Source organism: Vombatus ursinus, unplaced genomic scaffold (genome assembly GCF_900497805.2).
Source record: "Vombatus ursinus unplaced genomic scaffold, bare-nosed wombat genome assembly UNPS02014877.1, whole genome shotgun sequence".
Taxonomy (NCBI): Eukaryota; Metazoa; Chordata; class Mammalia; order Diprotodontia; family Vombatidae; genus Vombatus; species Vombatus ursinus.
The window spans coordinates 104,185-119,661 of record NW_020954655.1 but is presented as its reverse complement, the minus strand read 5'-3'; the positions used below and the strand labels follow the sequence as shown (position 1 = coordinate 119,661).

The window sequence follows — 15,477 nt, the reverse complement described above, 5'->3', positions numbered from 1 at the left end:
CACAGATGTTCTTCCTTTATGATTATTGGTTGATATCAATTAGTCAGCCAGACTTAATTAGCTTTTCAAAAAGCTAATGTGCTAAGATGATAGTGTAGAAATAGCTCTTACCAAACATCTGCCCTGCCACTCCCAATCAAGTCTGTTACAGTCTCCCACTAGCACATAGAGAAATAAGTAGATCCTCACTGTTATCAAGTGATAACAGTGTCGTTCTATCAAGTCTATTAAAGCTGCTTTTGATTTTGTTTGCCCCAAAAGAGTTCTTCTCTTTCAGTAAATGTTCTACCAAAGAAAATTCTTTCTACCAATTGAGGGAAAGAAAAAAGTCTTAACAGCCTGAAGGATGGAAATCCCACAGTCTAGGCCCTTAATAAACTTTTAATAAAAAGATTTGTTCTATAAAACTTGGACTCAGTCAAATGGCTGTACCCAAGGACCTAGAAGGCCACATGTGGCCTTGAGGCCATAGGTTCCCCACACCTGGTTTAGACTAATGCCATGTATTGAATTTAATGAAACAAAACAAATTTTGATGAAATACAATCTTTCCTATTCAATAGTTTATCACCTAAAAAAAGATTTTTTTCTTGTAGCAGCTATAGCTATTCCTTGATTCACCAGTACCAGTTAAAATAGTACTAAAACAAGCTAGGATGTACATCATACCACTCCTCCTCCTAATCCAAGTCTTAAATATCATGTTGTTGTTTCTCATTTCACTGCAAATGAAACACTGAATTCAATGTCTTTCACTTTATTCTGTCTTGAATTAGTTTATTCTTTAAAAGAATGTGTTTTTCCTGAAAACTGATCTGTTTGCTTTGTTTGTGTGTGTGTGTGTGTGTGTGTAAAGAACTTTGAATACTTATATTTGGATTGTGTGGCATTCTCTGTAATGACCACAGACAAAGGAAGAGAGCTAAATCCTAAGTAAGAAGTGTTGAACCACGGGGATTAGAGCAAAAGTCCCTTAGTGAAAGAACATTCCAAGGCAATGAAGACATTACTTCATTTCAGTACATATAGGGATCTTCTTGAAAGCTTTCCAACACTGCTTTGAAAACCTGCGTTTTGATATCTATGTCAGACTCATAGGCTCCAATGTTACTTTGGCCTCAATGTAAGTGAATCCTGTAAAGGTAAGCAAAAGCTTTACAAGCAGAGAATGTTTCCTTACAAGTGAACACAATTGCAAAGAAAGCTAGAACATCTGCTGTCATTCAGGGAACTTATCTTATTTCACTTTGGTCATTTGCTATTTTATTTATTTAATTTTTCTGCCCTCCTCTTTTTAAACAAATTGCCTAAAGGTTTAGTAATGTAATTAGTCTTTTCAAAGAACCAGCTTTCTATAGCAGTTTTTTTTTGTTTCTAGTTTTTAATATCTTTTTTTTTTTGCTATTTTACTTTTGTTTATTTGTTGGCTTCCTAACTTTAAAAAACACATTTAGTTAATTAATACTCTCTTTTGAAAAAAATTCTCATTTTATTTCTAATTTGTGTTTGTAGGGATGTGATTTTTCTCCTGAACACTGTTAGCCACATCCCAGAAATTTTGATATGTTGTTTTATCATTATCATTTTATTTTATATAATCATTGTTTCTATGATTTGTTCTTTGGCTCACCCATAATTTAGGATTTTGTGTTAAATCTCTATTTAGGTCTGTACCTTTTGTTTGTGATTCCTAGATTGATTACTATTTCTAATGGGTTATGGTCTGTAAAAGATATATTTACTATTTATTCCTTTTGTTTTCAATATCTCTGTACCCTAATAGCTATTAACTTTTATTAAAAATTAATAACAAAGGCCTGTAAACCAATGTTCTTTTGGTTTATAGGATCATAGTCTTTGAGATTGAAAGTACTTCATAAACTATAGTTTATGTAATCAAGATACATAAAATGACAAATTTGTGGTCTTGGGCAATGTGCAAATTTGTTTTGCTTGACTATTCACATTTTTAGAAGGTTTAGTTTTTCTTTTCTTCCTCTCTCTACCTTGCCCCAGTTGGGAGAATGAGGATGATGGAAAAAATGCTTATTAATTGAAAATTAAATTGAAGCCTTTACAAAAGCAAGGACTTCAGGGGTAATTAATCAAACTATCTTATTTTTTTTTTGATGAGAAAGCTGAGGTGCAGAGAATATAAAGGAAGTGGCAGACCTGGGAGTTAAGCCCAGGTTCTCTACTTCCAAATTTAGTGCCCTTTCCATTGTATTACATTGGTATTATTTTCTTTGTTATGTATCATTTCATATTTCTTACCATATGTCTTTGAATTCTTCAAATCAATCATTCTAAATGGTTCAATTATTTTCAGTTACATTTATATTTTTAATTGTAATATGTTCAGCTATTCCTACTCAACCAATATGTAGACCCCTCTAGTATTTTTGGTATTACAGTCATCTTCATTCCAATGGCTTCACAGAATCAGAATCTTGGAATGAAAAACAATGTGCTTTTTAAACCTTAAAACTATCCAAATGTATTATTAGCAACAACAACAATTTATTCTACCACAATAGGATACTAAAAACACCTGGGAATCATTTAGACGACATAATGAATTCTCTCAGAGGGAACTCTGAAGATCTCCATTCCTTATCCAAATATATTTTTATTTATTAACAATATTTAATTGCGGAATATATAATATAAAAGTGAGTTAAATAACATCATGCTATCTGCAGAAACTCCATTTTGTTTTATTGTTTTCTCTGTTGACTTCCCAATATTTCTCCAAAATAGAGGATCATTTTAATTTCATATTGAATGATTCTTTCTGGAAAAGGAAATCTCAGAACAGGCCAAGAATTACTATACTTCCCCATCACCATAATTTCTCAATAAATATAAAATCCAATATTTCCATATTTATTGTGAAATATCACTTTGTCTGTATGTCTGTTGGAGTACAGGAATGTGGTTTGAGTGTGGTTTCCACATTTTCTTTCAGTTCAAAATCATACCTGCAAAGCTGTGGTCTAAGGGAGGGAGAGAAAAAAGGAGGGAAAGAAGGAAAAGAATTAGTACACCAGCAAGTCTTCACATTTTTCCCCATATAAATATGTTAAGTCTATAGTAGCAGTTTGGTATCATGAGAAGACTAGAAACAATGAATTTGAAGCTCAAAACCTGGGTTTGTGTGGTCATTCTTATTTCCCCTCTTCAAGTTTCAGTTTCCACATCTATAAAAGGGGACAAGAATGGTTGTGCTTCCTTCTTCACAGTTGTGGTGAGTAAAGCATTTTGTAAACCTTAGGGTATGATAGAAATGTATAGAACCAGTTTGGAGGATGAGTGAGCTTCAGTAGAGTGGTAGTGGGAGAAAAGATTAATCATCAAACAATCAGTCGATTATTAAGCACTCACTATGTGTAAAATTCTGTGTTAAATGCTAAGAATATAAATAGAAAATTAAGATGCTTTCAAGAGGCTCACGTTCTAATTGGAGAAATAACACACATGGAAGGTTTCAGCTGCAGGTCAAATGAAACAGTCTCATGGTTCTTAGGGTACAATGGCAAAGCAGAAAGCAATGCCTCTTTTATGTCATTTCCATTGATACAATCATATCAGTTTCTGATGTTGATCTGTTTGGCAATTTGAAGGGCTTTGGTAACTTTATTTTGGGATTTTTTAGTAGCTAAGTCTACAGTAACAGTCTCAAGACATTAGCATAGGGGTTGCTTCCCAGGATAATGGCTGATGCTACTGGGTTCAAAGCATTGCCATTACCAAGGCTCTTGATTTTAGAGCCCTGAGCTATCTCCATAATGGTCTGAGAGGAGATGGTAGTTAAGGTGGTAGTAGCGGTTTGACTTTGCTGGCACTGCTCTCTCATATCTTTCCATTAGGGTACTTTTCAGCATCAGCCTTGCCTGCTATGTGCGTAATAGGTAGCCTCTTGTCCACAGTAGCTGCCTCCCTGGATGATGGCTGGGGACTGCACTAGAAACAGAATTGTTGCCCCAGGGGTTGATGCTCCTCCTAGGACTCCTGTGTATGTTAACCTGTTAGTTGCATTTGCTCAGAAGTTGTTGCTAGTATGTTGGGGGAGGTGAGTCACTTCTCCACAAAATATTTTTTAATATTTACCTACCTCAGAAAGTTCTAAATCTTGAAGCACTATAAAACTTATTAGTATTATAATAAATAATATATAAATTATATATATAAGTATATATATAAGCATATATATGTATATATATAACTATGTATAATATATAATACATAAATTATTGTTTTATCATTGGTTTTCATGATTAATTTTGCATCCCTAAGGGGCAGAGCCAAGATGGTGGAGAAAAGCAGGGACTCATCTGAGCTCTCTCAAATTCCCCTCCAAATAATGCCTCAAAATGAATTCTGGAGTTACAGAACCCACATAAAGATGCGGTGAAACAAATGTCCAGCCCAATAAAACTTAGAAGCTCAGCAGGAAGTATGTGTTGTACTGGCATGAGAATGGAGCCCAGTCCAGAGAAGGCAATGCCCAGGCAAGTCAACAGTGGGCTACACCAGGCACAAGCCAGCAGCAGGCGATGGGGGCAACTGAACTGACAGCTTCCAGAGATCTCAGCACACAGATGGTAAGGGGGTCTGACAACTTGTTAGAAGGAGATTACAGGGGTCCCTTTGCCAGCACTTGGTGCCAGACTCTGTTGCATTGCCTATAGTGGGGTCCAAGTGTCAGTCTTGGGTCACAGTCCCTGGGTGAGGAGGAGTACTAACCCACCAGAGTTTGTGGCCACAGGAGAGCTGAAACCTGGCTCACAGTTCGAGGGAGGAAAAGAGTGCTCATGGTCACTCAAAGATCAGAGCACAGGCCAGGAAAGTAGTAAAGACAGCTCTCCATAGTTCATACCACCTTGAAAGAACAGAAAACTTACAGACCCCCTAGAACTGCTTTTGAAAACAGCTGCACAAAACACCTAAGATTGGTACATTGCCCCCTCCATCCCAGGAGCAGAGTCCAAGTTTAATATAAAGCTAAAAGTCAAGAAATAGGCTGGAAAGTGAGCAAACAACAAAAAATATCCCAACCATGGAAATTTACCATACTGACAGGGAATATCAAAATGAATACTCAAAAGAAGATGACATAATCAAAACTGTTACATCCAAAGCCTCAAAGAAAAATACGAATTAGTCTCAGGCCCAAAAAGAATTCCTGGAAGAGCTCAAAAAGGAGTTTAAAAATCAATTAAGAGAGGTACAGAATAAGTTTGGGGGGAAATGACAGTGATGCAAGAAAATCATGAAAAAGATCCAACAGCTTGGTAAAGGAGGCACAAAAATACTGAGGAAAATGATGCCTTCAAAACTCAGATAGACTGAATGATAAAAGAGGCACAAAAATCCACTGAAGAGAACTCCATAAAAAGTAGAATTGATCAAATAGAAAAAGATGGACAAAAATTCATTGAAAAAAAGAACTCCTTAAAAAGTAGAATTCACAAAATGGGAAAGGAAGTATAAAACATCACTGAAGAAAATAATTCCTTAAAAATTAGAATTAGGCAAGTGGAAACTAATGACTCCATGAGACATCAAGAAACAATAAAATAAAAATCAAAAGAATGAATAAATAGAATAAAATGTAAAATATCTCATTGGGAAAACAACTGACCTGGAAAATAGAACAAGGAGAGACGATTTAAGAATTACTGGACTACCTAAAAGCCATGATAACAAAAAAAGCCTAGAAGAGATGTTTCAAGAAATAATCAAGGAAAACTGCCCTGATATTATAGAACCAGAGAGTAAAATAGAATTGAAAAAATTCACCAATCACCTCCTGGAAGAGATCTCAAAATGAAAACTCCCAGGAATATTATAGCCAAATCCAGAGCTCTCAGGTCAAGCAGAAAATATTTCAAACAGAAAGAAACAATTCAAATATCATGGAGCTATGGTTCAATAACAGAAGATTTAGCAGCTTCTACAATAAAAGATTGGAGGGCTTAGAATTTGATAATCTGAAGCTAAAATTGAGTATGATCCTTTGAGAGTGGAAATGGACATTCAAGGTAACAGAGGACTTTCAAGCATTCCTGATGAAAAGACCAGAGCTGAATAGAAAATTTGACTTTTAAATAAGAGCCTCAAGAGAAGCATAAAAAGGTAAATGGGAAAGAGAAATCATAAGGGATTCAATAAGGTTACATTGTTTACATTCCAAAATAGGAAGATGATACTTGTAACTACTAAGAACTTTATCATTATTAAGGCAGTTAGAAGGAGTGTGCTTAGAGGGCACTGGTGTAAGATAAATATGATGGGATGATGTCTAAAAAAATTAAAGAGTGAGAAGGAGGAATGCACTGGGAGAAGGGGAAAGAGAGAGATACAATGGGGTAAATTATTTCACATAAAATAGATAAAAAAGAGCTTTTGCAGAGTATGGAAAGATGGGGTATGTGGGCAGGGGGAGCATTTGAACCTTATTCATTGGAATTGGCTCAAAGAAGGAATATCATACACACATTAGGGTATAGAAATCTATATTACCCTATAGGAAAGTAGTAGGAGAAGGGGATAAAACAAGGTGGTGGGGCTGATAGAAGGGAAAGCAGATTAGGGGAAATGGTAGTCAGAATCAAAACATTTTTGAGGATGGACAAGGTGAAAGAGGAGAGAGAGAGAGAGAAAGAGAGAGAGAGAGAGAGAGAGAGAGAGAGAGAGAGAGAGAGAGAAGGATAAATGGGAGAAAATAGAATGGAGGGAAATACACAGTAATCATAAGTGTGGGAAAATTTTATATCAAGTTTCTTTGATAAAGACTACATTTCTCAAATATATAGACAATTGAGTCAAATTTATAAAAATAAGAACCATTCCCCAATTGATAAAGGATAGGAACAGGCAGTTTTCGGATATAGTAACCAAAGCTATCTATAGTCATATGAAAAAATGCTCTAAATCACTATTGATTAAAGAAATGCAAATTAAAAACAACTATACGGTACCACCTCAAACATGACATAAAAGGAAAATGACAAGCGTTGAAGCTGATGTGGGAAAAATGAGCTGCTAATGCACTGTTGTGAACTGATTCAACCATTCTGGAGAGCAAAAATTATGACCAAAGGACTATAAAACTATGCACACCCATTGACCCAGCAATGCCACTACTAGGTTTGTATCTCAAAAGATACACACACACAAAAAAGAATCTATATGTATACAAATGTTTATAGCAGCTCTTTTAGTGGTGGCAAAGAACTGGAAATGGAGGAGATGACCATCAGTTGGGGAATGGCTAGGGAATAGTGATATATGATTGTGGTGGAATACTATTGTACTATATGAAATGATGAGCAGAAAAACCTGGAGAGACTTACATAAACTGATGCAGAGTGAGAGAAGCAGAACCAGCAGAACATTATACACAATAACGGCAATATTATATGACGTTCAACTGTGAATGATTTAGTTATTCTTAGCAATACAATGATCCAAGGCAGTCCCAATGGACTTAAGATGAAAAATGATATCCATCTCCAGAGAAAGAATTGGTGGAGTCTGAATGCAGTAAGCATGCTTTTTTTTTTTTTAAATTTTCTTTTTCTTGAAGGTTTTTTTTTTTTTGGTCTGTTTTCTTTCACAACATGACTAATATGGAAATATTTTTTGTATCATTGCACATGTATAACCTATATCAAATTGCTTGCTTTCTCAATAAGGGAGGAGGGAAGGGAGGGGCAGAATTTGGAACTAAAAATTAAAAAAAAAACGTTTAAAATTGTTCTCATGTAATTGGGAAAAATAAAATATGAAACAAATAAAACATTGCATCTCTAATCAAAGTAGCTTTTGAATATTATAAACCAATGGAAAAAACCTGGCAAGTATAAACATCCTTATCAAATCTTAAAGAATTTCACAACTGAATTTTAAAAAGGATTCATTCCTATAGCATTCTAATACATAAATCCTGATATTTTCTTTCCCCTCCTCTTCCTTACATCCAATTAATCACTAAGACACACAGATTAAGTTCACAGGCTATATATGTAAATTGGGCCTTAGTGACTGGTTAGTCCAACCACTTAATTTTATATGTAGGGAAACATCAAGCCCAAAGTCATATAGATAATAAAGAACAGAACTGACAGTTTAGCTACTAGCTCCAAATCTTCATTCTTTCCATTGTCTCACTACCTGTCAATTCTTTCTTTACAATATATTTAACAACTGCTCATTCTTTTCTCAAATTTATTACTGTTCATACTAGGTTCTTGTTACCTGATACCTCTATTATTTCAATAACTTTATAATTGGCTTTCCGGACTGTCTCTTCCTATTCTATTTCATCCTACACTTCCTGTCACAGTGGTGTTTTTATTTTTTAAATACTGTGATAATAATTACCACTATTTCCAAAGTAGTCTTCTTATACCGCTATTTTGAACTATGTAATAAAAATATTATTAACTGTTATTTTCATTGTTATTCAATTTTTTCAGTTGTATCTGATTCTGTGACTCCATCAGGTATTTTCTTGGTAAAGATACTAGAGTGGTTTATCATTTTCTTCTCCAGCTCATTTTACATTTATGAGGAAACTGAGGCAAAAGGGGTAAGTGATTTGCGCAGGGTCACACAGCTAGTAAATGTCTGAGACCAAATTTGAACTCATGTCTTTCTGACTCCTGGTCTGGTGCTCTACTACTGTACTACCCACAAAATGCCACCTAGGAAAAAATACTGAAAGGAAAAAAAAATGATTTTGTACAAGGATTGCATGAATACCTAGAAATAATAAAGCAAGAGATAAACAATTAAATAAAAGCCTTACTTTTGCATTGCTCAAATCCTTCCCATTCCCTCCATACAGCCCCCAGCATAGTTAAAGCCGTCAACATATCTCGCTTAAACTATTGCAATAGCTTTCTAATTGGTTACTCTGCCTTATCTAATCTCACTCTAATCCATCCCCAACATAGCTATCAAAGTGATTTTCCTGAATTCTGACCATGTCACACTCCTACTAAATCCAGTGTCTCATTATTTATAGGAACAAACAAACAAAAAATTATTTTGTTCAGCATTTAAGACGCTTCACAACTTGTTCACGACCTACCTTTCCAGAGATATTACATATTACTCCGCTTCACACAATCTAGTCAAAATGTCCTTCTTATTGTTTCTCATACCTGATGCTTCATTTCCAACTACAAACTTTTGTCTATTTTCACAGTATCATATATTTATAGTTGGAAAGTACCTTAGGAGCCACCTAATCCAGCTCCTTCATTTTATATATAAAAATACCAAAGGTCACAGATGTTAAGTGATTTGCTCAAGGCCACAGGGTTCATAAGTGTCAACATCAGAATTTGAACATGGTTTGTTTTTTGAAAATTCAAAATCCAGAGCCCTTTCCATTACATGTTACCAAATGAAATAATGTAAACAAAACCCTTTGCAAACTTTAAAGTACTATGGAAATATCAGGTAATGGTAGTAATATAAGTAGTAATATTAGTAGTGGTAATGGTGGCAGTTTAAGTAAAAATGCACCAGGCTACTTCATCATGCCATTCCCTTACTTAATTTTTCTTTTCTTTTCCTACTCTTAACTCATTTTCTCTCCGTATTTCTTATGGGAAACCCTTGAAAATCCACATTACTCAGTCTGGAATTTAATGTTCTCTACAATCTGGCAATGTACTCTACTGTCTTTTCTCCCACCATGCTGCTGCTTAATCCCACTGTTCCACCAAACTGGTATAATCATTGAATCCTAAAATATTTAATTTTTCTGTTCTTTTTATTGTACATATAACTACCTTCTATTAAAAGATCTCCTTTTGTATATATATTGGAATTCTATCCATCATTAAAACCCTGCTCGAGTCCCCTTTTAACTTCCATATTTTGGTAGGGGGAGATCTACACAACAGGAAATGAGGTGTAACATTGAGCAAATATTTAATATTCAGGCAAAGTCCACTTTTTCTTCAAGTATCTGAATAATTGTTTCTGTGAAGATCAGAATGTGATACAGGAAATTAGCTAGACTCATCTACTTTTCTAACCAAAAACAGATAAATTTAAAAAGTGTTCAACACTCAGTTCTGCCCTGAACTTGAGAAGACCTAGGTCTAGTTCTGAATATACCACTTATTAACTTGGGCAAGACATTAATCTTTCAGGCATCAGTTTCTTCACCCATAAAATAGACAATGAGTCTACATATTTCAGAGTTTTGTGATGTTCAAATGAAAGTGTTTGTAAAATGTTTATTAACTGTAAAAGCACAATTTAAATGTAAATTAGTACTGAAAAAATATATGACTCCATATTGAATTTAAAATTATTTAATTTATGAAATATTGATTCAGATCAAAGTTTCATGGACTATATCGACTATGTAAAGCAAAGTGTATTTGTCCTGGTTTAATGTGTAAAGGATGACTTTTCATTTGTTTCTCTTAATGGTGTAGACAATGTATAAGTGTAGTCACAATTTAAAGCACTAAGATTTTCAATTTCTACAAAGTCTTCTCCTGTGACACATGTGACACTCCAATAGAAGGTTTCCATAGCATAACATGCAGAGGATGGGTAAGTTACCCGATCAGATAATTAAGAATGTAAATGTTAGTTTGGGAAATATATGGGAAAATAGTTATGTTTTCTTCACTGTTGCCTATCAAAAGCAAAAGATACAGAAGAGGAAAATTAATTTGGGAAGTGAATAGCTGGTTGTGAAACTGATGTCTAAGAATGGGACTTGAACTTCTGGACCACATCTTAAAACATAAAGATGACAGATTCTTTTTTTGGGGGGGGCAGGACTAGGCAATGGGGTTAAGGGACTTGCCCGGGGTCACACATCTACTAAGTGTTATGTGTCTAAGGCCGGATTTGAGCTCAGGTCCTCCTGAATTCAGGGCTGGTGCTCTATCCTCTGTGCCACCTAGCTGCCCCAAGATGACAGATTCTTGGCCAGACATGTAGTATAGTAAGCAAATAATTTTTCACCATTTCTTTAAGCAAATGGATTACTAGCTCCCCCATATTTAAAAATAAATTCTCCAAACAAAAAAATATACTTTACCTTTCTGGATTTGTAAGTGATCTTAATTTGATATGGTGAATCTTGTATTTGTGTTTAGGATACTTAGGTTTTGCATTCTTTTGAGAATATGTCAAAACAATTTTTGAAATATCTTTAAAGTCATGGTAAAATCCAGCAAGAACACTGACTTCCTCATAGATAGGATGTGTTGTCATGTAACTAGATAGAAAACAGAACACAACATCATATATGGTTTAAAACAAAGTCTTTAACCCTAAATAGAGTGAAACTTTACAACTTATGTCTGATGATAAAAAGACTGAATTACATAATTTTAACAGAAATGTAGGAAGAAATTTCATATGTTGACAGTATCTAAAATTAAGCCAATGGTACCTCCTTCCCCCAATTTGATACAAAGTCACATTTATTACTAATGACAAAATTTATATATAGTGTTTAATCATAAAAAATGCTAAGTAAATTAATTTACTGTCACTTGTTATGGAAAAATAATAAATCAAAGTAGGATTTATAATTGCAGATTTCCATGAAATAAATGATGCTCTATTTACCATAGTAGTAATATGAATTTTTATTGTATTCTATTGTTTAAAAAGATTCAACTTTCTTAGCTTTTGAAATTCTTTCCATACGGACATAACTTAATTTAAATTAATATATAATTCTAAGAGTTGTCAAAATATCATTAAAAGAATTTCATAAACACAAAATTAGATACTTGAGCTAAATAATCTGCTGCCATTCAGAGAACGCTAACTTTCTGAAATATACATCTCTGTTGATTGAATTTCACAGTCAAATTGCTATAGCATTTCACCATGTGAATATATCTTTGCCTTATAATTTAAAACAAAAGGTAATATATTGTAATGGGAAAAGCACTACATCAAGTACAGTGCTTGTATTTTTAAGCCACATTCCAGTGACAGTTATCTGTGTTCCAGGAGAAAGCCATCAAAATGGAAGACTACCTCCTTCTCATGGGCATTTACATGGGCACAAATGACATTCCCAGGAGGAATCTGAGAAGTATTGTGAAATCTGGGGCATGAAACTTAAGACCATAGAGATATACATACATGTTTTCACCACTGTTGTCTATTGAAGGCAAAATATATTGAAGAAGGAAATTAATTTGGAAAGTGAATGGCTAGTTATGAAAATTGTGTCTAAAAATGGGATTTGAACTTCTGGATCGTATCTTAAAATATAAGGATAACAAATTCCTGGTCATAGATATAGCAAACAATGGCTAATCAGAATTTATTTATTTGAATAGCATCTTTATAATCTAATCAAAACAGTGTTTTAAAAGAATAAAGGGGGTGGAAAGATTGCCTATGCATATTGTAAAAATTAGGTACCCTAGTGAGTAGCTACAAACAAGACAGAATAGCAATTAAGATGCAGAAGTCCATAGGAGACAAAATCCAGGAGTGGTGCCAGTAGTAAAATCATATCCTCAGGCATCTATACAAAAATTCCAAAAGATTAAGTAGTGAGAAGAACAAGTAGTCCTAGGATAAGGAGTCAAACTTAACCAAAAAGCATCACTAAGATTTGTTGACGGTGAAATCCATGTCAGAAGCATGACTCTGGATACTTCTTACCATATTCAAAGGAACAAGAACAGGAAGTAGCTGTGTATATTCAGAAGCTTATATAAAGAAGTCTAGTAACTGAAGAGATACTGAAGGTGAAGATAGATATAAAGACCATGACATGGTGCTATAAAAGCAATAGCAAGAATGTTCAAATGACCTGAGGCTAGCAAGGGATGCTAAGGGAAGAAAAAAAGTGGGTCTTTTGTTTCTTTTATTTTGTGGTAAACTATATGGCGAGAAAAAAGGAACATCAAAGAAAGGATAGAATTTTCACTTGGGTTGAATTTGGTGATGGCAACAAAGAGAAGGCAGAGCTGCTCAAATATAATTTTATTTCTATTTTCTTTACCAAGGAGAATGACCTCTGCACTGTAAATGACAGAACAAAAATGACTAAGAGGAAGGAGATACTCCATATAATCTAGGAGATAGGTAGTAAGAGAGCTTCTAATTTCCCTTGATGAATTCAAATCACCCACCCCAGGTGACTGACATCTTCCAATCCTGAAAGAACTGGCAGATGTATTTGCTGAGCCTCTGTCAATTTTTCAAGATCATGGAAAATGTCAGATATTACAAGATTGAGGAAGGATAAATGTACATGCAATAGTCAAAAAAGGGAAGAGAATAGACTCTGTAAAGTACAGTCCAATGAACTTGATTTCAATTCCTGGGAAAATTCAATGACGGATCATTGAAGAGATGGTTGGAGAATATCTGGAAATAGAAGATGAGTAAAAGTAGGCTTTATCAATTATAAGTCATTACAGACTAACAATGTTTTCCTGTGTTTTCACAAGATTTCTAAATTAGTAGATGATGGGAATTCTGTGGATACAATTTACTAAGATTTTAGCAATTACAATTATATAGATACAGAACTTTTCAGATAGGCCCATTCAAAAATAGTTATTAATAGCTCAATGATAACATGATAAAAGTTTTTTGGTGGATTATCTCAGGAATCTTTGTTTGGCCTCGTCCTATTTAACATTTTGGGAAAAGTTAAAGACGGCACATTCACCAAATTTGCAACTGACACAAAGGTAGGAGGGAAAGCAGACACACCGGATGCCAAGGCAAAAGGCAAAAGGCAAAAGAATCTTAAGCAATTGTGTCAAACTCCATTAGAGATATATCCCTGCTGGCCTCACACTGGCTTGGAAAACCACAGACTAAGATGATCTATGTTGAGTTATAATTTTATTTGTTTTATTAAACATTTCCCAAATATAGTTTAATCTGCTTCCAGGCATACAGGAAGTTTTGTAGAAGGAGCTGTGAGTTTGACATCTCTGGGCTGGAGCTTTGGGATGAATCTAATTAGATAAATTTCAATAGGGAAAAATGTAAAGGCTTTCAAAAATATATATAAAAATAAAAATGGTATTTAAAATAAGCTTTACAAATATTAGTTCAGTAAACAATAATTCTTTTGAAAAAGGAAAGGGAGTTTTAGTGGCCTGCAAGCTCAATATGTCAGCATTGTGATACCAGGCAAACAAACGAACAAAAAATCAACCAAAACTACTGAGATCTTGAGCTGCGTTAAGAGAGTCATAGCTTCAGGTAGCAATTTGCTCTACATGCCTTCATCAGACCTTATTTGGATTATTGTGTTCAGTTCTGGGTGCCACTTTCCTTAAGAAATATATTGATAAAATGGAGAATGTCCAGAGGATGGCATTAGGATAATGAAAAGGCCTAGAATCTGAGTTTCAATGTAAAGAAATGGATATTTTTAGCCTGGGGATGAGAAGATACAGGTGGAAAAGCATAACTGGCCTCAAAAACTTAAAGAGCTATTTTGTTGAATAGGAATTAGACTTACTCTTTTTGGCTGTAGAACAACAATCCCAAGAATTATGGGTGGAACTTGCAAGAGGGAAAGCTAGATTTGATGTAAGAAAAACTTCCTAACAATTAGCACTGTCCCAAAATAGAACGGAGGGTATGGAGAGGTGACAGGTTCCCTCTCTGTTGTAGTCTTCAAGTAGCAGCTAGATAACCACACATCAAATATATTATAGTGGAAATTCCTTTCTATATGGATTACACTAGATAGCCACTGAGGTTCCTTCTAAATCTCAAATTCAGTGTTTCTGTAACTTTATATTACTTACCTTTTGATTTTTGATTCTTCCACTCTCCCATATATATCTATTAATTTTATTTTCATATAACCTTCCTTTGTAACATTCTCCAAAATAACAATATCAAGAATATAATGATACACTGAAAAACAAAACATATAGTTTCAAGTTTATGTCAACATTATCAATGTAATGATGGATTTAAATATTATAAGTTAAATTCATTTAAAACATTATTTATTTATTTTTTAAACATTATTTTCTTTTTAAATTTTGAGTTCCAAATTCTCTCCTTCCTTTCATTTCCTCCACCACTCACTAAGAAGGCAAGCAATATGATATCAATTATACAAGTGAAAGCATGCAAAACATATTTCCATATTAACCATATTTCAAAAAAGTAAGAAAAATAAAGAAAGTGAGAAAATTATATTTCCACTAGCACTCAGACTTTATCAGTTCTCTCTTGGGGAGGGGGAAGTAGATAACATTGTTTCATCCCGAGTCCTCTGAAATTGTCTTGGATCATTGTGTTCTATCAAAGTACCCAAGTCTTTCACAGTTGATCATCATTCCAGCATTGCTATTAGTGTGTACAATGATCTCCCAGTTCTTCTCATTTCATTTTGTATCACTTTATATAGGTCTTGCCATGGATTTTTCTGAAACCACTCCCTTCATTCTTTCTTATAGCATAATAGTACTCCATTAC

The 15,477-nt window shown here is 34.2% G+C and overlaps 1 protein-coding gene across 3 annotated transcripts in view; it reads right to left on the bottom strand.

Moving 5' to 3' along the window:
* Nucleotides 1-2,658: 2,658 nt before the first annotated feature.
* LOC114028315 (lipase member I-like) overlaps nucleotides 2,659-15,477 on the bottom strand; it is a 64,547-nt gene continuing 51,728 nt past the window's right edge. For all 3 annotated transcript variants that reach the window (XM_027842561.1, XM_027842563.1, XM_027842564.1), the window contains 3 exons: nucleotides 14,796-14,907; nucleotides 11,084-11,263; nucleotides 2,659-2,996 (listed from right to left, as the gene is read on the bottom strand). In XM_027842561.1, the coding sequence (XP_027698362.1) occupies nucleotides 2,900-2,996; nucleotides 11,084-11,263; nucleotides 14,796-14,907 (389 nt within the window). In that variant the 3' untranslated portion in view covers nucleotides 2,659-2,899. The remainder of the gene's footprint in view (nucleotides 2,997-11,083; nucleotides 11,264-14,795; nucleotides 14,908-15,477) is intronic.